General features: G+C 38.2%; 1 protein-coding gene across 1 annotated transcript in view; it reads right to left on the reverse strand.

The window, feature by feature from the left end:
* nav3 (neuron navigator 3) overlaps positions 1 to 26105 on the reverse strand; it is a 571589-nt gene that overhangs the window by 340345 nt on the left and 205139 nt on the right. The window contains exon 4 of the mRNA XM_072913146.1: positions 12474 to 12546. Coding sequence (XP_072769247.1) covers positions 12474 to 12546 — 73 coding nt within the window. The remainder of the gene's footprint in view (positions 1 to 12473; positions 12547 to 26105) is intronic.

Raw genomic sequence — 26105 nt, forward strand, 5'->3', positions numbered from 1 at the left:
GATTTCTCCAGATTCTCTGAACCCTTTGATGATATTACGGACCGTAGATGGTGAAATCACTAAATTCCTTGCAATAGCTGGTTGAGAAAGGTTTTTCTTAAACTGTTCAACAATTTGCTCACGCATTTGTTGACAAAGTGGTGACCCTCGCCCCATCCTTGTTTGTGAATGACTGAGCATTTCATGGAATCTACTTTTATACCCAATCATGGCACCCACCTGTTCCCAATTAGCCTGCACACCTGTGGGAGCATTCCTCAACTTTATCAGTATTTATTGCCACCTTTCCCAACTTCTTTGTCACGTGTTGCTGGCATCAAATTCTAAAGTTAATGATTATTTGCAAAAAAAAAAAAAGGTTTATCAGTTTGAACATCAAATATGTTGTCTTTGTAGCATATTCAACTGAATATGGGTTGAAAAGGATTTGTATTCCGTTTATATTTACATCTAACACAATTTCCTAACTCATATGGAAACGGGGTTTGTATACAGGTACTAACTATAACACCGGCGTAGCGCCCAGCCCTAGTATTAAGTTATAGACATTAAACAACTGGATTTCTGGAAACGTGTTGACAGTGGAAAGTGCTGCCTTGACAGGAGCTTGTCAGCAGCACACAGTTTTTTCATTAAGCGTGACTCGGCATCTGCTCGGGTGCAATAAGGAGAATAAAAAAAAAGTGTTTCTGCTTGGCCTGCGTTCAATGAAAAAGTGTCGCTGCTTCTGAGGGCCTTTCAAGTGCTTGATGTGCTTCCATTCAGTCTTGCAATGATTTGGAGAGCTCGCCACAAAAGACTCTCAGGCAGAGATTGAAGTACAGACTGGGTTATACAAAGTGGGGGGGGACGAATAAACCAAAAACCATCGATTCGAGCTTTACCTACTTCGTCAAGCTTATGGCCTCAAACTGCAGACAATACAGTGCTCTTGTCTTTCTTTTGTGACCTCGTTCTTGCTACTTGGCTGGACAAACGAGGCAGACCTGGTCATTGGACGTCGGGGTCTATTCAGGTTTTATGTGGCCACTTACTGTGCGAGGCAGGTTTGAACTAGGGGTTGTACGGTACTGGTATAGCATCAAAAACAGTACTATAAACTGTTTGAAAAGTACCTTAACAGGCATGACAGACGGTTTTTTACAAGCCGAGGAGCATGTTCGGCAGCGCGCACACACAGAGTACTTACAAGCGGACGCATTTTGGCTTAAAAACTAACGATAAAGGTGAAGTTGTAACACTGAAACACCCTCAGGAAGAGGTGCTTTAAGACATGGCAGTGTTTTAGCTACTTCTAAATCACCAATCCTTGTCTCCATGGCGACAAATAAGTAACTTTATCACTGGAGGACGAGGAATTTCGCAATAATATATTTGAACAAATGTAACATATTGAATTTAAAAAAAAAGCTTAATTTTTCAGTTTTCTTCTATTTCGATTGTTTTCATATAATGTAATAATGTAGTGATAAACCGATACTAGTATAGCACCGCGATACTACTGAATCATATTCGGTACTATACCGCCTCTAAAAAGTACCGCCTTTTTTTAGTTGTTTTTTTTAACGGGTATGACGGTGCGTCGTCACGTGGTGACATTGCTGGTTTTACGAGCAGAGGAGCATGTTCGGCAGCGCACACACACAGAGTACTTACAAGCGGACGCATTTTGGCTTAAAAACTAACGATAAAGGTGAAGTTGTAACACTGAAACACCCTCAGGAAGAGGTGCTTTAAGACATGGCAGTGTTTTAGCTACTTCTAAATCACTAATCCTTGTCTCCATGGCGACAAATAAGTAACTTTATCACTGGAGGACGAGGAATTTCACAATAATATATTTGAACAAATGTAACATATTGAATTAAAAAAAAAAAAGTTTTTCCCCAGCTTAATTTTTCAGTTTTCTTCTATTTCGATTTTTTTCATATAATGTAATAATGTAGTGATAAACCGATACTAGTATAGTACCGCAATACTAATGAATCATATTCGGTACAATACCGCCTCTAAAAAGTACCGCCTTATTTTTTATTTTTTTTAACGGGCATGACGGTGCGTCGTCACGTGGTGACATTGCTGGTTTTACGAGCAGAGGAGCATGTTCGGCAGCGCACACACACACAGAGTACTTACAAGCGGACGCATTTTGGCTTAAAAACTAACGATAAAGGTGACGTTGTAACACTGAAACACCCTCAGGAAGAGGTGCTTTAAGACATGGCAGTGTTTTAGCTACTTCTAAATCACTAATCCTTGTCTCCATGGCGACCAATAAGTATCTTTGTCACTGGAGGACGAGGAATTTCACAATAATATATTTGAACAAATGTAACATATTGAATTTTTTTTAAAAAAGCTTAATTTTTCAGTTTTCTTCTATTTCGATTTTTTTCATATAATGTAATAATGTAGTGATAAATCGATACTAGAATAGCACCGCGATACTAATGAATCATATACGGTACTATACCGCCTCTAAAAAGTACCGCCTTTTTTTAGTTGTTTTTTTTAACGGGTATGACGGTGCGTCGTCACGTGGTGACATTGCTGGTTTTACGAGCAGAGGAGCATGTTCGGCAGCGCACACACACAGAGTACTTACAAGCGGACGCATTTTGGCTTAAAAACTAACGATAAAGGTGAAGTTGTAACACTGAAACACCCTCAGGAAGAGGTGCTTTAAGACATGGCAGTGTTTTAGCTACTTCTAAATCACTAATCCTTGTCTCCATGGCGACAAATAAGTAACTTTATCACTGGAGGACGAGGAATTTCACAATAATATATTTGAACAAATGTAACATATTGAATTAAAAAAAAAAAAGTTTTTCCCCAGCTTAATTTTTCAGTTTTCTTCTATTTCGATTTTTTTCATATAATGTAATAATGTAGTGATAAACCGATACTAGTATAGTACCGCAATACTAATGAATCATATTCGGTACAATACCGCCTCTAAAAAGTACCGCCTTATTTTTTATTTTTTTTAACGGGCATGACGGTGCGTCGTCACGTGGTGACATTGCTGGTTTTACGAGCAGAGGAGCATGTTCGGCAGCGCACACACACACAGAGTACTTACAAGCGGACGCATTTTGGCTTAAAAACTAACGATAAAGGTGACGTTGTAACACTGAAACACCCTCAGGAAGAGGTGCTTTAAGACATGGCAGTGTTTTAGCTACTTCTAAATCACTAATCCTTGTCTCCATGGCGACCAATAAGTATCTTTGTCACTGGAGGACGAGGAATTTCACAATAATATATTTGAACAAATGTAACATATTGAATTTTTTTTAAAAAAGCTTAATTTTTCAGTTTTCTTCTATTTCGATTTTTTTCATATAATGTAATAATGTAGTGATAAATCGATACTAGAATAGCACCGCGATACTAATGAATCATATACGGTACTATACCGCCTCTAAAAAGTACCGCCTTTTTTTAGTTGTTTTTTTTAACGGGTATGACGGTGCGTCGTCACGTGGTGACATTGCTGGTTTTACGAGCAGAGGAGCATGTTCGGCAGCGCACACACACACACAGAGTACTTACAAGCGGACGCATTTTGGCTTAAAAACTAACGATAAAGGTGACGTTATAACACTGAAACACCCTCAGGAAGAGGTGCTTTAAGACATGGCAGTGTTTTAGCTACTTCTAAATCACTAATCCTTGTCTCCATGGCGACAAATAAGTACCTTTATCACTGGAGGACGAGGAATTTCACAATAATATATTTGAACAAATGTAACATATTGAATTTTTTTTTAAAAAAGCTTAATTTTTCAGTTTTCTTCTATTTCGATTTTTTTCATATAATGTAATAATGTAGTGATAAACCGATACTAGTATAGCACCGCGATACTAATGAATCATATACGGTACTATACCGCCTCTAAAAAGTACCGCCTTTTTTAGTTGTTTTTTTTAACGGGTATGACGGTGCGTCGTAACGTGGTGACATTGCTGGTTTTAAGAGCAGAGGAGCATGTTCGGCAGCGCACACACACAGAGTACTTACAAGCGGACGCATTTTGGCTTAAAAACTAACGATAAAGGTGAAGTTGTAACACTGAAACACCCTCAGGAAGAGGTGCTTTAAGACATGGCAGTGTTTTAGCTACTTCTAAATCACCAATCCTTGTCTCCATGGCGACAAATAAGTAACTTTATCACTGGAGGACGAGGAATTTCGCAATAATATATTTGAACAAATGTAACATATTGAATTTAAAAAGAAAAGCTTAATTTTTCAGTTTTCTTCTATTTCGATTTTTTTTATATAATGTAATAATGTAGTGATAAACCGATACTAGTATAGCACCGCGATACTAATTAATCATATTCGGTACTATACCGCCTCTAAAAAGTACCGCCTTTACGGGTATGACGGTGCGTCGTCACGTGGTGACATTGCTGGTTTTACGACCAGAGAGAGGAGCATGTTCGGCAGCACACACACACACACACACAGAGTACTTACAAGCAGACACAGTGTGTAGACAGAAAAGGGAGAACGGACGCATTTTGGCTTAAAAAGTAAAGATAAAGGTGAAGTTATAACACTGAAACACCCTCAGGAACAGCTAGTTCTTGAGCTACTTCTAAATCACCAATCCTTGTCTCCACGGCGACAAATAAGTATCTTTATCACTGGAGGACGAGGAATAGCTAAACATGCTTCACTACACACCGTAGGAGGATACAATAGCTCACCCGGCGTCACAATGTAAACAAACGCCATGGATGGATCTACACCTGACATCCACTGTAATGATACCAAGATACTACTATGATCACATCGATATTTTTTATCGTCACAAAGTCCTTTGTCTTTTTAAGTTCATATTATGTTTTATAAACTCAAGAAATACGTCCCTGGACCCATGAGGACTTAAATTATGACCAATGTATGATCCTGTAACTACTTGGTATCGGATCGATATCCAAATGTGTGGTATCATCCAAAACGAAGTATCAAAGAAGAGAAGAATACGTGATTATTACATTTTGACAGAAGTGTAGATAGAACATGTTAAAAAAGAAAATAAGCAGATATTAACAGTAAATGGACAAGTCGATTAATAATCCGTTTATTTACAGTTTGTCCTTAATAATGTGTACAAAATAATAGGTGTATAAATGACACAATATGTTACTGCATAGACTAATTAGGAGTCTAAAGGACTAAATTACAATAATAAACATATGTTTAATGTACCCTAAGCTTTTTTGTTAAGATAAAGCCAATAATGACATTTTTTGTGCTCCCCTTTATTTAGAAAAGTATCGAAACACATTTTGATACCGGTACCGGTATCGAAGCAACCCTACTTTGAACTAATGACAAGAGGAGTGTTTCCATGTAAATTGTACTGAAAGTTGCGCAGCGTTAGTTAAGGTTCCTACTACACAAACAGAGGTATCAATCCATCCAAATTGATACCAGGGGTAGTATCAATGTTGAACTGATGCTCGCATGATGAGGATGTAATTTTACAGTTAAAAAAAATTCATGTGTGTTATTATTGTCTACAATCAAAAAGCTCTGGGAACACATTTTTAGACAGAGAAGGGCTTTCAGGGCAAAAAATTAAAACCAAATAGCAGTTTGTGCTTTTGTTGAGTTATTTCACATTTTGGACTTCATTTTGCTTAAACAATACCAGCACAATAATAATAAACACTGAGTAATAAATGTGAGTAGTTGTCTGTCTCGTACTGTATATTATTAAATTGTTTTGTTTTACTCTCATTACATTACTAATTAAAGCAAAATCTGAAAATCATTAGGATCTTGTGAAAGGAGAAAACGTAGTATTAGGGAACCACTCTGTGGAGGGGGGCGTGGTCAGTGCGTCTTCTGCGGGAAGGGAGTGTGTATGGCCCGGCTTCGAAGCCCAGCGGACAGGTGAGTAGATTGCCCAGCTGGGACCGGTTATCTACAAACCCCGTTTCCATATGAGTTGGGAAATTGTGTTAAATGTAAATATAAACGGAATACAATGATTTGCAAATAATTTTCAACCCATATTCAGTTGAATATGCTACAAAGACAACATATTTGATGTTCAAACTGATAAACTTTTTTTTTCCTGCAAATAATCATTAACTTTAGAATTTGATGCCAGCAACACGTGACAAAGAAGTTGGGAAAGGTGGCAATAAATACTGACAAAGTTGAGGAATGCTCATCAAACACTTATTTGGAACATCCCACAGGTGTGCAGGCTAATTGGGAACAGGTGGGTGCCATGATTGGGTATAAAAATAGCTTCCCAAAAAATGCTCAGTCTTTCACAAGAAAGGATGGGGCGAGGTACCCCCCTTTGTCCACAAATGCGTGAGCAAATTGTTGAACAGTTTAAGAACAACTTTTCTCAAAGTGCAATTGCAAGGAATTTAGGGATTTCAACATCTACGGTCCATGATATCATCAAAAGGTTCAGAGAATCTGGAGAAATCACTCCACGTAAGCGGCATGGCCGGAAACCAACATTGAATGACCGTGACCTTCGATCCATCAGACGGCACTGTATCAAAAACCGACATTAATCTCTAAATGATATCACCACATGGGCTCAGGAACACTTCAGAAAACCACTGTCACTAAATACAGTTTGTCGCTACATCTGTAAGTGCAAGTTAAAGCTCTACTATGCAAAGCGAAAGCCATTTATCAACATCACCCAGAAACGCTGCCGGCTTCTCTGGGCCTGAGATCATCTAAGATGGACTCATGCAAAGTGGAAAAGTGTTCTGTGGTCAGACGAGTCCACATTTCAAATTGTTTTTGGAAATACTCGACATTGTGTCATCCAGACCAAAGGGGAAGCGAACAATCCAGACTGTTATCAACGCAAAGTTGAAAAGCCAGCATGTGTGATGGTATGGGGGTGTATTAGTGCCGAAGACATGGGTAACTTACACATCTGTGAAGGCACCATTAATGCTGAAAGGTACATACAGGTTTTGGAACAACATATGCTGCTATCTAAGCGCCGTCTTTTTCATGGACGCCCCTGCTTATTTCAGCAAGACAATGCCAAGCCACATTCAGCACGTGTTACAACAGCGTGGCTTCGTAAAAAAAGAGTGCGGGTACTTTCCTGGCCCGCCTGCAGTCCAGACCTGTCTCCCATCGAAAATGTGTGGCGCATTATGAAGCGTAAAATACGACAGCGGAGACCCCGGACTGATGAACGACTGAAGCTCTACATAAAACAAGAATGGGAAAGAATTCCACCTGAGAAGCTTAAAAAATGTGTCTCCTCAGTTCCCAAACATTTACTGAGTGTTGTTAAAAGAAAAGGTGATGTAACACAGTGGTGAACATGCCCTTTCCCAACTACTTTGGCACGTGTTGCAGCCATGAAATTCTAAGTTAATTATTATTTGCAAAAAAAAAATAAAGTTTATGAGTTTGAACATCAAATATGTTGTCTTTGTAGCATATTCAACTGAATATGGGTTGCAAATGATTTGCAAATCATTGTATTCTGTTTATGTTTACATCTAACACAATTTCCCAACTCATATGGAAACGGGGTTTGTATATGTTTTTGGTAACACTTTAGTATGGGGAACATATTCTAAGTAACAAAGACTTAATTTAGAGTTATTTGGACACTAGGGGAACATATTCTAAGTAATAAAGACTTAATTTAGAGTTATTTGGTTAGGGTTAGGGTCAGACTTAGAGGGTTAGGGTTAGATCAGTGGTTCTTAACCTTGTTGGAGGTACCGAACCCCACCAGTTTCATATGCGCATTCACCCAACCCTTCTTTAGTGAAAAACAACATGTTTTTTTTCTCAAATTCAAGACAAAGTTATATGGGTTTTTTTTACTGGTGCACAAAATTAAGCGTGCATGAACATCACCTTGTTCAAAGAACAAAACCAACACAGTGCATGAACTCACAACAAATTACACACCTGCAAATCAGATGGAAAATTAGAGGGAACATTGTTTGGGAGTATCCATAATATGGCGATAGGGAGAAGTTTTTATTTACACGATGAGTCGGGTGTGTCTTGACCTACGCCGAACCCCTGAGCCCGACTCACCGAACCCCTAGGGTTCCATTGAACCCAGGTTAAGAACCACTGGGTTAGAGGGTTAGGGTTAGGGTTATAATAAGGCCATGCCGAATAAGGCATTAATAAGTACTTAATAATGACTAGTTAACAGCCAATATGTTACTAATTTGCATGTTAATAAGCAACTACCGTATTTTTCGGAGAAAATGCATAATAAAGAAGGAAAAAAACATATATAAGTTGCATTTTTGGGGGAAATGTATTTGATAAAAGCCAACACCAAGAATAGACATTTGAAAGGCAATTTAAAATAAATAAAGAATAGTGAACAACAGGCTGAATAAGTGTACGTTATATGAGGCATAAATAACCAACTGGTATGTTAACGTAACATATTATGGTAAGAGTCATTCAAATAACTATAACATATAGAACATGCTATACGTTTACCAAACAATCTGTCACTCCTAATCGCTAAATCCCATGAAATCTTATACGTCTAGTCCAGGGGTCGGCATCCTTTACCAGTCAAAGAGCCATTTTGACCAGTTTCACAAATTATAGAAAACAACGGGAGCCGCAATTTTTTTTTTTGAAATTTTAAATGAAATAACACTGCATACAATTTTTCATACTTGCCAACCTTGAGACCTCCGATTTCGGGAGGTGGGGGGTGGGGGCATGGTCGGGGGTGGGGCAGGGCGTGGTTGGGGGCGTGGTTAAGAGGGGAGGAGTATATTGACAGCTAGAATTCACCAAGTCAAGTATTTCATACATATATATATATATATATATATATATACATATATATATATATATATATATATATATATATATATATATATATATATGTATATATATATATATATATATATATACACATATATATATTTATATATATATATATATATATATATATATATATATATCTACATCCTGAAATATGCAAACAAAACTGTGTTTAGATAATTGATACTTCAAACTTGCATAAATAAATCTTAAGGAATATAACATAACTTGGCTTCTGAGAGCTTCAAAATGTAATGAATAAAATGCTAAAGTTGTTGATAAACAAGCAATTATTTTAATAATTAAATATGGTCATTTTAAATGAATTATTATGATAATTTAAAATTAATTATTTCAAATATGTTTATTTTGATGTATAATTCTAATGCCTGGATGTAATAAGGAGTCAGAAAAAATACAAATAAAAATACAATACATTTTGATGTTTTTAGCAAAATAGAGTAAAAATGTATTTAGTTTTTTTTTTTTTAAATTAATAAATATATTTATTTTTAGGTAAGATAAACATAATAATACAATTTATCCCTTGTCTGGATGATTTAGTTCTTGTCACCCTGTTGTCCTCCCGTTGTGAAAAAAGGCTGTCCTCACTCAGGTCTGCATGGAGCTGGAGGGGGCGTGGCCTCCAGCTCCGGCTGAAAATCGGGAGATTTTCGGGAGAATATTTGTCCCGGGAGGTTTTCAGGAGAGGCGCTGAATTTCGGGAGTCTCCCGGAAAATTCGGGAGGGTTGGCAAGTATGCAATTTTTTTTTTTTGCTTTGTGCTATGTATAAACCAGGGGTCTCAGACACGCTGCCCACACCTTTATGTGGAATTTGAAAGCTGGTGCGGCACGCGTGTTTTAAATGAATGGCGCTTGTCAGCGTCAGGCGTGCCGTGATGGTACAGCATATAGCGCCCACTATAGCCAGTGTGCCTGATCAGCCACACGTTGTATGGGTCTTCCGCTTGCTCACGTAGGTGACAGCAAGGCATACTTGGTCAACAACCACACAGGTCACACTGACGGTGGCGGTATGAAAAAAAAAACTTTAACACTCTTACTAATAATGCGCCACACTGTGAACCCACACCAAACAAGAATGACAAACAAATTTCGGGAGAACATCTGCACCGTAACACAACATAAACACAACAGGACAAATACCCAGAATCCCATGCAGCCCTAACTCTTCCGGGATACATTATACACCCCCCGCTACCAAACCCCGCCCACCTCAACCGACGCACAGAGAGGGGGGGGGGTGATGTGTGAGGGAGCAGGGTTGGGGTGGGGCCGGGGTTTGGTGGTAGCAGGGGTGTATAATGTAGCCCGGAAGAGTCAGGGCTGCATGGGATTCTGGGTGTTTGTTCTGTTGTGTTTATGTTGTGTTAAGGTGCAGATGTTCTCCCGAAATGTGTTTGTCATTCTTGTTTGGTTTTGGTTCAAAGTGTGGCGCATTAGTAGTAAGAGTGTTAAAGTTGTTTTATATGACCACCGTCAGTGTAACCTGTGTGGCTGTTGACCAAGTATGCCTTGCTGTCACCTACGTGTGCAAGCAGAAGATGTATATTGTATAACAAGTGTTGGGCTGGCACTCTGTTAATACAGATTGTAGAGGGCGCCAAATGTTGTACCATCATGGCACGCCCTTATTATAGCTATAAGGGTGAAAATCGGTGAATATTAATCCCGGGAGTTTTCTGCGAGAGGCACTGAAATATGGAAGTCTCACGGGAAAATTGGGGGGTTCAGCAAGTAAGCTGCTGAGCCGCATCAGAGTGATCAAAGAGCCGCATGCGGCTCCGGAGCCGCGGGTTACAGACCCCTGCTCTAGTCTCTTACGTGAATAAGATAAATAATATTATTTGATATTTTACGCTAATGTGTTAATCATTTCACACATAAGTCACTCCTGAGTATAAGTCGCACCCCCGGCCAAACTATGAAAAAAACTGCGACTTATAGTCTGAAAAATACGGTAATTAATGGTGAATATGTTCCCCATACTAAAGTGTTACCATGTTTTATTACTGGTGTATAAAATGAAGCATGCATGAACATCACCTTGTTCAAAGAACAAAACCAACACAGTGCATGAACTCACAACAAATTACACACCTGCAAATCAGTCATCTGTTGTCGTATCCGTAATACGCCGATAGGGAGAAGTTTTTATTTATACAATGAGTCGGGTGTGTCTTGACCTCCGCTGAACCCCCGAGCCCGACTCACCGAACCCCTAGGGCAGTGGTTCTCAACCTTTTTTCAGTGATGTACCACCTGTGAAAATTGTTTTAATTCAAGTACCCCCTAATCAGAGCAAAGCATTTTTGGTTGAAAAAAAGAGATAAAGAAGTAAAATACAGCACTATGTCATCAGTTTCTGATTTATTAAATTGTATAACAGTGCAAAATATTGCTCATTTGTAGTGGTCTTTCTTGTACTATTTGGAAAAAAAGATAGGTTTTTATTTATATTTATAAAGGATTTTTGAATTGTTGCTATTTTTAGAATATTTAAAAAAAATCTCACGTACCCCTTGGCATACCTTCAATTACCCCCAGGGGTACGCGTACCCCCATTTGAGAACCACTGCCAGGGCCGGCCCGTGGCATAGGCCGTATAGGCAAATGCTAAGGGCGCCGTCCATCAGGGAGCGCCACGCCAGTGCCACAAATGTTCGAGAAAAAAAAAAAAAAGAAAAAAAGTTGGTACTATTATTTCTAAATACAAAAAATAATCCCACGTTAATTAAAATGCAAAGTAAAGCCTATTTAATAGAAATATTATTTGTTACAACATTACCCCCCCCCCCCCCCCCTCCCCCCGCACGGTGCGCCCCCTCCCTTCCCGTATCATGACTCTTTTTGGACGTCACCACATCAAAAAATCAACACAAGATGTCAAAACGGCCAAAAGAGGTAGCAGGTAGGTAACGTTAGCCTACATGAAATTATTTGTCTGTTACAGAATGTGATAGTAACCTGGCTTTTTAGCATTAAGCTAATGTTACATGATTCGGCAATTGCTAATCAATAAATAGCTAGTTCTGTTTTAACGTCGGGTTAATATTGTGGAGGGGGCTAAATTGTTATGGAAAATAATAATGTAACGCTAGGTAATTACAGTACTCCCACCTTACATTCCTCAGGGACATTTGTATTAGATCTTTTAAGCAGGTGTTTTTTGTTTACATTGTTATTGCCTTCTGGTTAGCTAATGTTTGCCCTGCAGGTAATAGTCACTTTTCCACCCCTTTATATATTAGGTATAGTTGTAAGTTTAAAAAAAAGGTCAAAGACAAAGCTATTCGGTTTCTTGTGAGTATATACACTTCACTGCCGATGTGGGGGGGCGCCACCTAAAATCTTGCCTAGGGCGCCAGATTGGTTAGGGCCGGGCCTGACCACTGCCCTAGGGTTCCATCAAACCCAGGTTAAGAACCACTGACCTAAACTTTATGGATGTAAAGGTAATAAAATAAGTCCATGTTATAGGATTGCACTATTTTTGATACCACGAAAGGAATAAAAATGCAAAAGAGGTCGGCTGGAGATTCACCCAAATACATTTCCCACATCTGGAAATGAGAAATGCAATCACCTGACCGCGTCATCGGTGCAAGTCTTACCTTCTGATGAGAGCCCTTGAACGTTCACTCCTCTGGCGTCCAGGAAACTGAGGCACGCGTCCACGTTCTCGATCTGGAAGGGAGGGAAAAAAAACAACACAAAGGAAGTCAGCTCAGAAGTCCGAAGCAGCGAGCGTGTCACAATCTTTGACATTCAGTGAGCTGGAGCGGGGGGCACGGTATTATCCATGAAGCACGTCATTGTGCCTGCATGACCCCTGCGGCCTGACATACTGACCGCAGTCTGACGCCACCTACACACGCCTCGCTGCAAGAACACGTTGGCAACAAGTCACCAGCTTGTGAATGAAAGGCCCACAAAGAAACGTTAATACATAATCGTGTCTTCAGTTGCTTTATGATGAGCAGTGCATTCTTGGACAGCAGCTAACAGGCGACTTGTTTAGCATGCTGGTCAACCGCCCTCACGGGGTCCTAAATGACCAGGTCGGAGGTCACGGTGCAGTGCAAAGGGCAGCCAAGGAGCGTGCAGATGCATGCCCTGCTCGCATTTGTTGCAGAGACGAAAAGGGAATAAAGCACCACTCTGTGCCTGTGAATGGGCCAGATTGTCAAATACAGTCTGGAGTTTTTCTGCAACCTCAGCTTGCATGTGTCAAGTACCTAGTTCATGACTCTGGGGAAAAAGGCTGAAAAATTAGCACAAAAAAAAAGTTAGCATTTTAACAGTTAGCATGTGTCAAGCACCTAGTTTCATGACTCTGGGGAAAAGGGCTGCAAAATTTGCACAAAAACGGTAGCATGATAACAGTTAGCGTATGTCAAGTACCGAGTTATATGACTCTGGGGAAAAAAACTTGCTAAAATTAGAAAAAAAATAAGTTAGCAAGCTAACAGTTAGCATAGGTGAAGTACCTAGTTATATGACTCTGGGGAAAAGGGTTGCACAATTAGCAAAAAAACAGTAGCATGATAGCAATTAGCATATGTCAAGTACCTAGTTATATGAGTCTGGGGAAAAGGGCTGCAAAATTAGCACAAAATCGGTAGCATGATAACAGTTAGCATATGTCAAGTACCGAGTTATATGACTTTGGGGAAAAAAAGTTGCTAAAATTAGAACAAAAATAAGTTAGCAAGCTAACAGTTAGCATAGGTCAAGCACCTAGTTTCATGACTCTGGGGAAAAGGGCTGCAAAATTGGCACAAAAACGGTAGGATAATAACAGTTAGCGTATGTCAAGTACCGAGTTATACGACTCTGGGAAAAAAAACTTGCTAAAATTAGAAGAAGAAAAAGTTAGCAAGCTAACAGTTAGCATAGGTCAAGCACCTAGTTTCATGACTCTGGGGGAAAGGTCTGCAAAATTGGCACAAAAACGGTAGCATGATAACAGTTAGCGTATGTCAAGTACCGAGTTATATGACTCTGGGGGGAAAAACTTGCTGAAATTAGAAAAAAAATAAGTTAGCAAGCTAACAGTTAGCATAGGTGAAGTACCTAGTTATATGACTCTGGGGAAAAGGGTTGCACAATTAGCAAAAAAACAGTAGCATGATAGCAATTAGCATATGTCAAGTACCTAGTTATATGAGTCTGGGGAAAAGGGCTACAAAATTAGCACAAAAACAGTAGCATGATAACAGTTAGCATATGTCAAGTACCGAGTTATATGACTCTGGGGAAAAAAAGTTGCTAAAATTAGAACAAAAATAAGTTAGCAAGCTAACAGTTAGCATAGGTCAAGCACCTAGTTTCATGACTCTGGGGAAAAGGGCTGCAAAATTGGCACAAAAACGGTAGCATAATAACAGTTAGCGTATGTCAAGTACCGAGTTATATGACTCTGGGGAAAAAAACTTGCTAAAATTAGAAGAAGAAAAAGTTAGCAAGCTAACAGTTAGCATAGGTCAAGCACCTAGTTTCATGACTCTGGGGAAAAGGGCTGCAAAATTGGCACAAAAACGGTAGCATGATAACAGTTAGCATATGTCAAGTACCTAGTTATATGAGTCTGGGGAAAAGGGCTGCAAAATTAGCACAAAATCGGTAGCAGGATAACAGTTAGCATATGTCAAGTACCGAGTTATATGACTCTGGGGAAAAGGGTTGCACAATTAGCAAAAGAAAAGTTATCATTTTAACAGTTAGCATGTGTCAAGTACCTAGTTATATGACTGGGTCGAGGGGGAGTTGCTAAAATTTGAAAAAAATAAGTTAGCAAACTAACAGTTAGCATAGGTGAAGTACCTAGTTATATGAATCTGGGGGAAAGGGCTGCAAAATTGTCACACAAACGGTAGCATGATAGCAGTTAGCATATGTCAAGTACCTAGTTGTATGAGACTGGGGAAAAGGTCTGCAAAATTAGCACAAAAACGGCAGCATGATAGCAGTTAGCGTATGTCAAGTACCGAGTTATATGACTCTGGGGAAAAAAAGTTGCTAAAATTAGAAAAAAAAAAAAGTTAGCAAGCTAACAGTTAGCATAGGTGAAGTAACTAAATATATGACTCTGGGGAAAAGGGTTGCACAATTAGCAAAAACAAGTTAGCATTTTAACAGTTAGCATGTGTCAAGTACCTAGTTATATGACTGGGGGGGAAGTTACTTAAATTTGAAAAAAAAAAGTTAGCAAGCTAACAGTTAGCATAGGTCAGGTACCTAGTTATATGACACTGGGGAAAAGGGCTGACAAATTGGCACAAAAACGGTAGCATGATAGCACTTAGCATATGTCAAGTACCTAGTTATATGAGTCTGGGGAAAAGGGATGCAAAATTAGCACAAAAACGGTAGCATGATAACAGTTAGCATATGTCAAATACCGATTTATATGACTCTGGGGGAAAAAAGTTGCTAAAATTATAAAAAAAAATAAGTTAGCAAGCTAACAGTTAGCATAGGTGAAGTACCTAGTTATATGACTCTGGGGAAAAGGGTTGCACAATTAGCAAAAAAAAGTTAGCATTTTAACAGTTAGCATGTGTCAAGTACCTAGTTATATGACTGGGGGGGGGGAGTTGCTAAAATTTGAAAAAAGAAGTTAGCAAGCTAACAGTTAGCATAGGTCAGGTACTTAATTATATGACTCTGGGGAAAAGGGCTGCAAAATTTGCACAGAAACGGTAGCATGATAGCATTTAGCATATGTCAAGTACCTAGTTATATGAGTCTGGGGAAAAGGGATGCAAAATTAGCACAAAAACGGTAGCAAGATAACAGTTAGCATATGTCAAGTACCGAGTTATATGACTCTGGGGGAAAAAGTTGCTAAAATTAGAAAACAAATAAGTTAGCAAGCTAACAGTTAGCATAGGTGAAGTACCTAGTTATATGACTCTGGGGAAAAGGGCTGCAAAATTGGCACAAAAACGCTAGCATGATAGCAGTTAGCATAGGTCAAGTACCGAGTTATATGACTCTGGGGAAAAGGGTTACACAATTAACAAAAAAAAGTTAGCATTTTAACAGTTAGCATGTGCAAAGTACCTAGTTATATGACTGGGGGGGGAAAAGTTGCTAAAATTTAAAAAAAAAAGTTAGCAAGCTAATAGTTAGCATAGGTCAGGTACCTAGTTATATAACACTGGGGAAAAGGGCTGACAAATAGGCACAAAAACGGTAGCATGATAGCAGTTAGCATATGTCAAGTACCTAGTTATATGAGTCTGGGGAAAAGGGCTGCAAAATTGGCACAAAAACGCTAGCAAGATAGCAGTTAGCATAGGTCAAGTACCGAGTTATATGACTCTGGGGAAAAGGGTTACACAATTAACAAAAAAAAGTTAGCATTTTAACAGTTAGCATGTGCAAAGTACCTAGTTATATGACTGGGGGGGAAAAAGTTGCTAAAATAAAAAATAAAAAAGTTAGCAAGCTAACAGTTAGCATAGGTCAGGTACCTAGTTATATGACACTGGGGAAAAGGGCTGACAAATTGGCACAAAAACGGTAGCATGATAGCAGTTAGCATATGTCAAGTACCTAGTTATATGAGTCTGGGGAAAAGGGCTGCAAAATTAGCACAAAAACGGTAGCATGATAACAGTTAGCATATGTCAAATACCGAGTTATATGACTCTGGGGAAAAAAGTTGCTAAAATTAGAAAAAAAATAAGTTAGCAAGCTAATAGTTAGCATAGGTCAAGTACCTAGTTATATGACTCTGGGGAAAAGGGCTGCAAAATTGGCACAAAAACGCTAGCATGATAGCAGTTAGCATAGGTCAAGTACCGAGTTATATGACTCTGAGGAAAAGGGTTACACAACTAACAAAAAAAAGTTAGCATTTTAACAGTTAGCATGTGCAAAGTACCTAGTTATATGACTGGGGGGAAAAAGTTGCTAAAATTTAAAAAAAAAAAAGTTAGCAAGCTAACAGTTAGCATAGGTCAGGTACTTAGTTATATGACACTGGGGAAAAGGGCTGACAAATTGGCACAAAAACGGTAGCATGATAGCAGTTAGAATATGTCAAGTACCTAGTTATATGAGTCTGGGGAAAAGGGCTGCAAAATTAGCACAAAATCGGTAGCATGATAACAGTTAGCATATGTCAAGTACCGAGTTATATGACTTTGGGGAAAAAAAGTTGCTAAAATTAGAACAAAAATAAGTTAGCAAGCTAACAGTTAGCATAGGTCAAGCACCTAGTTTCATGACTCTGGGGAAAAGGGCTGCAAAATTGGCACAAAAACGGTAGCATAATAACAGTTAGCGTATGTCAAGTACCGAGTTATACGACTCTGGGGAAAAAAACTTGCTAAAATTAGAAGAAGAAAAAGTTAGCAAGCTAACAGTTAGCATAGGTCAAGCACCTAGTTTCATGACTCTGGGGGAAAGGTCTGCAAAATTGGCACAAAAACGGTAGCATGATAACAGTTAGCGTATGTCAAGTACCGAGTTATATGACTCTGGGGGGAAAAACTTGCTGAAATTAGAAAAAAAATAAGTTAGCAAGCTAACAGTTAGCATAGGTGAAGTACCTAGTTATATGACTCTGGGGAAAAGGGTTGCACAATTAGCAAAAAAACAGTAGCATGATAGCAATTAGCATATGTCAAGTACCTAGTTATATGAGTCTGGGGAAAAGGGCTACAAAATTAGCACAAAAACAGTAGCATGATAACAGTTAGCATATGTCAAGTACCGAGTTATATGACTCTGGGGAAAAAAAGTTGCTAAAATTAGAACAAAAATAAGTTAGCAAGCTAACAGTTAGCATAGGTCAAGCACCTAGTTTCATGACTCTGGGGAAAAGGGCTGCAAAATTGGCACAAAAACGGTAGCATAATAACAGTTAGCGTATGTCAAGTACCGAGTTATATGACTCTGGGGAAAAAAACTTGCTAAAATTAGAAGAAGAAAAAGTTAGCAAGCTAACAGTTAGCATAGGTCAAGCACCTAGTTTCATGACTCTGGGGAAAAGGGCTGCAAAATTGGCACAAAAACGGTAGCATGATAACAGTTAGCATATGTCAAGTACCTAGTTATATGAGTCTGGGGAAAAGGGCTGCAAAATTAGCACAAAATCGGTAGCAGGATAACAGTTAGCATATGTCAAGTACCGAGTTATATGACTCTGGGGAAAAGGGTTGCACAATTAGCAAAAGAAAAGTTATCATTTTAACAGTTAGCATGTGTCAAGTACCTAGTTATATGACTGGGTCGAGGGGGAGTTGCTAAAATTTGAAAAAAATAAGTTAGCAAACTAACAGTTAGCATAGGTGAAGTACCTAGTTATATGAATCTGGGGGAAAGGGCTGCAAAATTGTCACACAAACGGTAGCATGATAGCAGTTAGCATATGTCAAGTACCTAGTTGTATGAGACTGGGGAAAAGGTCTGCAAAATTAGCACAAAAACGGCAGCATGATAGCAGTTAGCGTATGTCAAGTACCGAGTTATATGACTCTGGGGAAAAAAAGTTGCTAAAATTAGAAAAAAAAAAAAAGTTAGCAAGCTAACAGTTAGCATAGGTGAAGTAACTAAATATATGACTCTGGGGAAAAGGGTTGCACAATTAGCAAAAACAAGTTAGCATTTTAACAGTTAGCATGTGTCAAGTACCTAGTTATATGACTGGGGGGGAAGTTACTTAAATTTGAAAAAAAAAAGTTAGCAAGCTAACAGTTAGCATAGGTCAGGTACCTAGTTATATGACACTGGGGAAAAGGGCTGACAAATTGGCACAAAAACGGTAGCATGATAGCACTTAGCATATGTCAAGTACCTAGTTATATGAGTCTGGGGAAAAGGGATGCAAAATTAGCACAAAAACGGTAGCATGATAACAGTTAGCATATGTCAAATACCGATTTATATGACTCTGGGGGAAAAAAGTTGCTAAAATTATAAAAAAAATAAGTTAGCAAGCTAACAGTTAGCATAGGTGAAGTACCTAGTTATATGACTCTGGGGAAAAGGGTTGCACAATTAGCAAAAAAAAGTTAGCATTTTAACAGTTAGCATGTGTCAAGTACCTAGTTATATGACTGGGGGGGGGGGAGTTGCTAAAATTTGAAAAAAGAAGTTAGCAAGCTAACAGTTAGCATAGGTCAGGTACTTAATTATATGACTCTGGGGAAAAGGGCTGCAAAATTTGCACAGAAACGGTAGCATGATAGCATTTAGCATATGTCAAGTACCTAGTTATATGAGTCTGGGGAAAAGGGATGCAAAATTAGCACAAAAACGGTAGCAAGATAACAGTTAGCATATGTCAAGTACCGAGTTATATGACTCTGGGGGAAAAAGTTGCTAAAATTAGAAAACAAATAAGTTAGCAAGCTAACAGTTAGCATAGGTGAAGTACCTAGTTATATGACTCTGGGGAAAAGGGCTGCAAAATTGGCACAAAAACGCTAGCATGATAGCAGTTAGCATAGGTCAAGTACCGAGTTATATGACTCTGGGGAAAAGGGTTACACAATTAACAAAAAAAAGTTAGCATTTTAACAGTTAGCATGTGCAAAGTACCTAGTTATATGACTGGGGGGGGAAAAGTTGCTAAAATTTAAAAAAAAAAAGTTAGCAAGCTAATAGTTAGCATAGGTCAGGTACCTAGTTATATAACACTGGGGAAAAGGGCTGACAAATAGGCACAAAAACGGTAGCATGATAGCAGTTAGCATATGTCAAGTACCTAGTTATATGAGTCTGGGGAAAAGGGCTGCAAAATTGGCACAAAAACGCTAGCAAGATAGCAGTTAGCATAGGTCAAGTACCGAGTTATATGACTCTGGGGAAAAGGGTTACACAATTAACAAAAAAAAGTTAGCATTTTAACAGTTAGCATGTGCAAAGTACCTAGTTATATGACTGGGGGGGAAAAAGTTGCTAAAATAAAAAATAAAAAAGTTAGCAAGCTAACAGTTAGCATAGGTCAGGTACCTAGTTATATGACACTGGGGAAAAGGGCTGACAAATTGGCACAAAAACGGTAGCATGATAGCAGTTAGCATATGTCAAGTACCTAGTTATATGAGTCTGGGGAAAAGGGCTGCAAAATTAGCACAAAAACGGTAGCATGATAACAGTTAGCATATGTCAAATACCGAGTTATATGACTCTGGGGAAAAAAGTTGCTAAAATTAGAAAAAAAATAAGTTAGCAAGCTAATAGTTAGCATAGGTCAAGTACCTAGTTATATGACTCTGGGGAAAAGGGCTGCAAAATTGGCACAAAAACGCTAGCATGATAGCAGTTAGCATAGGTCAAGTACCGAGTTATATGACTCTGAGGAAAAGGGTTACACAACTAACAAAAAAAAGTTAGCATTTTAACAGTTAGCATGTGCAAAGTACCTAGTTATATGACTGGGGGGGAAAAGTTGCTAAAATTTAAAAAAAAAAAAGTTAGCAAGCTAACAGTTAGCATAGGTCAGGTACTTAGTTATATGACACTGGGGAAAAGGGCTGACAAATTGGCACAAAAACGGTAGCATGATAGCAGTTAGAATATGTCAAGTACCTAGTTATATGAGTCTGGGGAAAAGGGCTGCAAAATTAGCACAAAAACGGTAGCATGATAACAGTTAGCATATGTCAAGTACCTATTTATATGACTCTGGGGAAAAAAGTTGCCACAATTAGAAAAAAATAAGTTAGCAAGCTAACAGTTAGCATAGGTGAAGTAACTAGTTATATGACTCTGGGGAAAAGGGTTGCACAATTAGCAAAAAAAAAAAAGGTAGCATTTTAACAGATAGCATGTGTCAAGTACCTAGTTATATGACTGGGGGGGAAAAGTTGCTAAAATTTGAAAAAAATAAGTTAGCAAACTAACAGTTAGCATAGGTTAAGTACCTAGTTATATGACTCTGGGGAAAAGGGCCGCAAAATTGGCACAAAAACGGTAGCATGATAGCAGTTAGCATATGTCAAGTACCGAGTTGTATGAGTCTGGGGGAAAGGGCTGCAAAATTAGCACAAAAAAGGTAGCATGATAACAGTTAGCATATGTCAAGTACCGAGTTATATGACTCTGGGGAAAAAAAGTTGCTAAAATTAGAAAACAAATAAGTTAGCAAGCTAACAGTTAGCATAGGTCAAGTACCTAGTTATATGACTCTCGGGAAAAAGGGTTGCAAAATTAGCACAAAAAAGGTAGCATGATAGCAGTTAGCATATGTCAAGTACATAGTTATATGATTCTGGTGAAAAGGGCTGCAAAATTAGAACACAAACGGTAGCATAACAGTTAGCATGTGTCAAGTACCTAGTTATATGACTGGGGGGGAAAAAGTTGCTAAAATTATTTTAAAAAAAAGTTAGCAAGCTAACAGTTAGCATAGGTCAGGTACCTAGTTATATGACACTGGGGAAAAGGGCTGACAAATTGGCACAAAAACGGTAGCATGATAGCAGTTAGCATATGTCAAGTACCTAGTTATATGAGTCTGGGGAAAAGGGCTGCAAAATTAGCACAAAAACGGTAGCATGATAACAGTTAGCATATGTCAAATACCGAGTTATATGACTCTGGGGAAAAAAGTTGCTAAAATTAGAAAAAAAATAAGTTAGCAAGCTAATAGTTAGCATAGGTCAAGTACCTAGTTATATGACTCTGGGGAAAAGGGCTGCAAAATTGGCACAAAAACGCTAGCATGATAGCAGTTAGCATAGGTCAAGTACCGAGTTATATGACTCTGGGGAAAAGGGTTACACAACTAACAAAAAAAAGTTAGCATTTTAACAGTTAGCATGTGCAAAGTACCTAGTTATATGACTGGGGGGGGGAAAAGTTGCTAAAATTTAAAAAAAAAAAGTTACCAAGCTAACAGTTAGCATATGTCAGGTACTTAGTTATATGACACTGGGGAAAAGGGCTGACAAATTGGCACAAAAACGGTAGCATGATAGCAGTTAGAATATGTCAAGTACCTAGTTATATGAGTCTGGGGAAAAGGGCTGCAAAATTAGCACAAAAACGGTAGCATGATAACAGTTAGCATATGTCAAGTACCTATTTATATGACTCTGGGGAAAAAAAGTTGCCACAATTAGAAACAAAATAAGTTAGCAAGCTAACAGTTAGCATAGGTGAAGTAACTAGTTATATGACTCTGGGGAAAAGGGTTGCACAATTAGCAAAAAAAAAAAAGGTAGCATTTTAACAGATAGCATGTGTCAAGTACCTAGTTATATGACTGGGGGGGGAAAAGTTGCTAAAATTTGAAAAAAATAATTTAGCAAACTAACAGTTAGCATAGGTTAAGTACCTAGTTATATGACTCTGGGGAAAAGGGCCGCAAAATTGGCACAAAAACGGGAGCATGATAGCAGTTAGCATATGTCAAGTACCGAGTTGTATGAGTCTGGGGGGAAAGGGCTGCAAAATTAGCACAAAAACGGTAGCATGATAACAGTTAGCATATGTCAAGTACCGAGTTATATGACTCTGGGGAAAAAAAGTTGCTAAAATTAGAAAACAAATAAGTTAGCAAGCTAACAGTTAGCATAGGTCAAGTACCTAGTTATATGACTCTCGGGAAAAAGGGTTGCAAAATTAGCACAAAAACGGTAGCATGATAGCAGTTAGCATATGTCAAGTACATAGTTATATGATTCTGGTGAAAAGGGCTGCAAAATTAGAACACAAACGGTAGCATAACAGTTAGCATGTGTCAAGTACCTAGTTATATGACTGGGGGGAAAAAGTTGCTAAAATGTAAAAAAAAAAAGTTAGCAAGCTAACAGTTAGCATAGGTCAGGTACCTAGTTATATGACACTGGGGAAAAGGGCTGACAAATTGGCACAAAAACGGTAGCATGATAGCAGTTAGCATATGTCAAGTACCTAGTTATATGAGTCTGGGGAAAAAAGTTGCTAAAATTAGAAAAAAAATAAGTTAGCAAGCTAACAGTTAGCATAGGTGAAGTACCTAGTTATATGACTCTGGGGAAAAGGGTTGCACAATTAGCAAAAAAAAAGTTAGCATTTTAACAGTTAGCATGTGTCAAGTACCTAGTTATATGACTGGGGGGGGAAAGTTGCTAAAATTTGAAAAAAAAAAAGGTTAGCAAGCTAACAGTTAGCATAGGTCAGGTACTTAAGTATATGACTCTGGGGAAAAGGGCTGCAAAATTGGCACAGAAACGGTAGCATGATAGCAGTTAGCATATGTCAAGTACCTAGTTATATGAGTCTGGGGAAAAGGGCTGCAAAATTAGGACAAAAACGGTAGCAAGATAACACTTAGCATATGTCAAATACCTAGTTATATGACTCTGGGGAAAAAGGTTGCAAAATTTGAAATAAAAAAAAAGTTAGCAAGCTAAGAGTTAGCGTATGTCAAGTACCTAGTTATATGGCTCTGGGGAAAGGGTCACACAATTAGCACAAAAAAAGTTAGCATGTTAACAGTTAGCATATGTCAAGTACCTAGTTATATGACTCTGGGGAAAAGGGCTGTAAAATTTGCACAAAAACGGTAGCAAGATAACAGTAAGCATATGTCAAGTACCTAGTTATATGACTCTGGGGAAAAGGGCTGTAAAATTAGCACAAAAACGGTAGCAAGATAACAGTTAGCATATGTCAAATACCTTGTTATATGAGTCTGGGGAAAAGAGCTGCAAAATTAGCACAAAAACGGTAGCAAGATAACAGTTAGCATATGTCAAATACCTAGTTATATGACTCTGGGGAAAAGGGCTGTAAAATTAGCACAAAAACGGTAGCAAGATAACAGTTAGCATATGTCAAGTACCTAGTTATATGACTCTGGGGAAAAAGGTCGCAAAATTTGAAATAAAAAAAAAAGTTAGCAAAATAAAAGTTAGCGTATGTCAAGTACTTAGTTATATGGCTCTGGGGAAAGGGTCACACAATTAGCACAAAAAAAAAGTTAGCATGTTAACAGTTACCATAGGTCAAGTACCTAGTTATATGACTCTGGGGAAAAGGGCTGTAAAATTTGCACAAAAACAGTAGCAAGATAACAGTTAGCATATGTCAAATACCTAGTTATATGACTCTGAGGAAAAAGGTCGCAAAAAAAAAAAAAGTTAGCATGCTAACAGTTAACATATGTCAAATACCTAGTTATATGACACTGGGGAAAAGGGCTGCAAAATTAGCACATAAACGGTAGCATGATAACAGTTAGCATACATCAAGTACCTAGTTATATGACTGGGGAAAGGTTCGCACAATTATCAAAAAAAGAGTTAGCATGATAACAGTTAGCATATGTCAAATACCTAGTTATATGACTCTGGGGGAAAAGATCGCAAAAATAAAAAATAAAAAAGTTAGCAAGCTAACAGTTAGCATATGTCAAATACCTGGTTATATGACTGCGGGAAAAGGTCGCAAAATTTGAAATTTAAAAGAAAGTTAGCAAGCTAAGAGTTAGGGTATGTCAAGTACCTAGTTATATGACTCTGGGGGGAAAAGGTCGCTAAATAAAAAAATAAAAACGTTAGCCTGCTAACGGCTAACATAGGTCAAGTACTTGGTTATATGACTGGGGAAAGGGTCGCACAATTAGCAAAAAAAAAAAAGCTAGCATGTTAACAGTTAGCATATGTCAAGTACCTAGTTATATGACTCTGGGGAAAAGGGCTGTAAAATTAGCACAAAAACGGTAGCAAGATAACAATTAGCATATGTCAAATACCTAGTTATATGAGTCTGGAGAAAAGGGCTGTAAAATTTGCACAAAAACGGTAGCAAGATAACAGTTAGCAGATGTCAAGTACCTAGTTTCATGACTCTGGGGAAAAGGACTGCAAAATTAGCACAAAAACGGTAGCAAGATAACAGTTAGCGTATGTCAAGTACCTAGTTATATGACTCTGGGGAAAAAGGTCACAAAGTTTGAAATTAAAAAAAAAAGTTAGCAAGCTAAAAGTTAGCGTATGTCAAGTACTTAGTTATATGGCTCTGGGGAAAGGGTCACACAATTAGCAAACATTTTTTTTATCATGTTAACAGTTAGCATAGGTCAAGTACCTAGTTATATGACTCTGGGGAAAAGGGCTGTAAAATTTGCACAAAAACGGTAGCAAGATAACAGTTAGCAGATGTCAAGTACCTAGTTATATGACTTTGGGGAAAAGGGCAGCAAAATTAGGAAAAAAATAAGTTAGCAAGCTCAGAGTTAGCATTTTTCTGGATCGATATCAACATCGACAGTATCGCCTAACCCTACTGATTCAGCACAAAAACGGTAGCAAGATAACAGTTAGCATATGTCAAATACCTAGTTATATGAGTCTGGAGAAAAGGGCTGTAAAATTTGCACAAAAACGGTAGCAAGATAACAGTTAGCAGATGTCAAGTACCTAGTTATATGACTTTGGGGAAAAGGGCAGCAAAATTAGGAAAAAAATAAGTTAGCAAGCTCAGAGTTAGCATTTTTCTGGATCGATATCAACATTGACAGTATCGCCTAACCCTACTGATTCAGCACAAAAACGGTAGCAAGATAACAGTTAGCATATGTCAAATACCTAGTTATATGAGTCTGGGGAAAAGGGCTGTAAAATTTGCACAAAAACGGTAGCAAGATAACAGTTAGCAGATGTCAAGTACCTAGCTATATGACTCTGGGGAAAAGGGCTGTAAAATCAGCACAAAAACGGTAGCAAGATAACAGTTAGCATATGTCAAGTACCGAGTTATATGACTCTGGGGAAAAAGGTCGCAAAATTTGAAATTAAAAAAAAAGTTAGCAAGCTAAAAGTTAGCGTATGTCAAGTACTTAGTTATATGGCTCTGGGGAAAGGGTCACACAATTACCACAAAAAAAAAAGTTAGCATGTTATCAGTTAGCATAGGTCAAGTACCTAGTTATATGACTCTGGGGAAAAAGGTCGCAAAATAAAAAAAATAAAAAAAAGTTAGCAAGCTAAGAGTTAGCGTATGTCAAGTACCTAGTTATATGGCTCTGGGGAAAGGGTCGCACAATTAGCACAAAAAGAAAAGTTAGCATGTTAACAGTTAGCATTGGTCAAGTACCTAGTTATATGGCTCTGGGGAAAAGGGCTGTAAAATTTGCACAAAAACGGTAGCAAGATAACAGTTAGCAGATGTCAAGTACCTAGTTATATGACTCTGGGGAAAAGGGCAGCAAAATTAGGAAAAAAATAAGTTAGCAAGCTCAGAGTTAGCATTTTTCTGGATCAATAACAACATTGACAGTATCGCCTAACCCTATC

The sequence above is a fragment of the Nerophis lumbriciformis genome, linkage group LG05 (genome assembly GCF_033978685.3).
Source record: "Nerophis lumbriciformis linkage group LG05, RoL_Nlum_v2.1, whole genome shotgun sequence".
NCBI lineage: Eukaryota > Metazoa > Chordata > Actinopteri > Syngnathiformes > Syngnathidae > Nerophis > Nerophis lumbriciformis.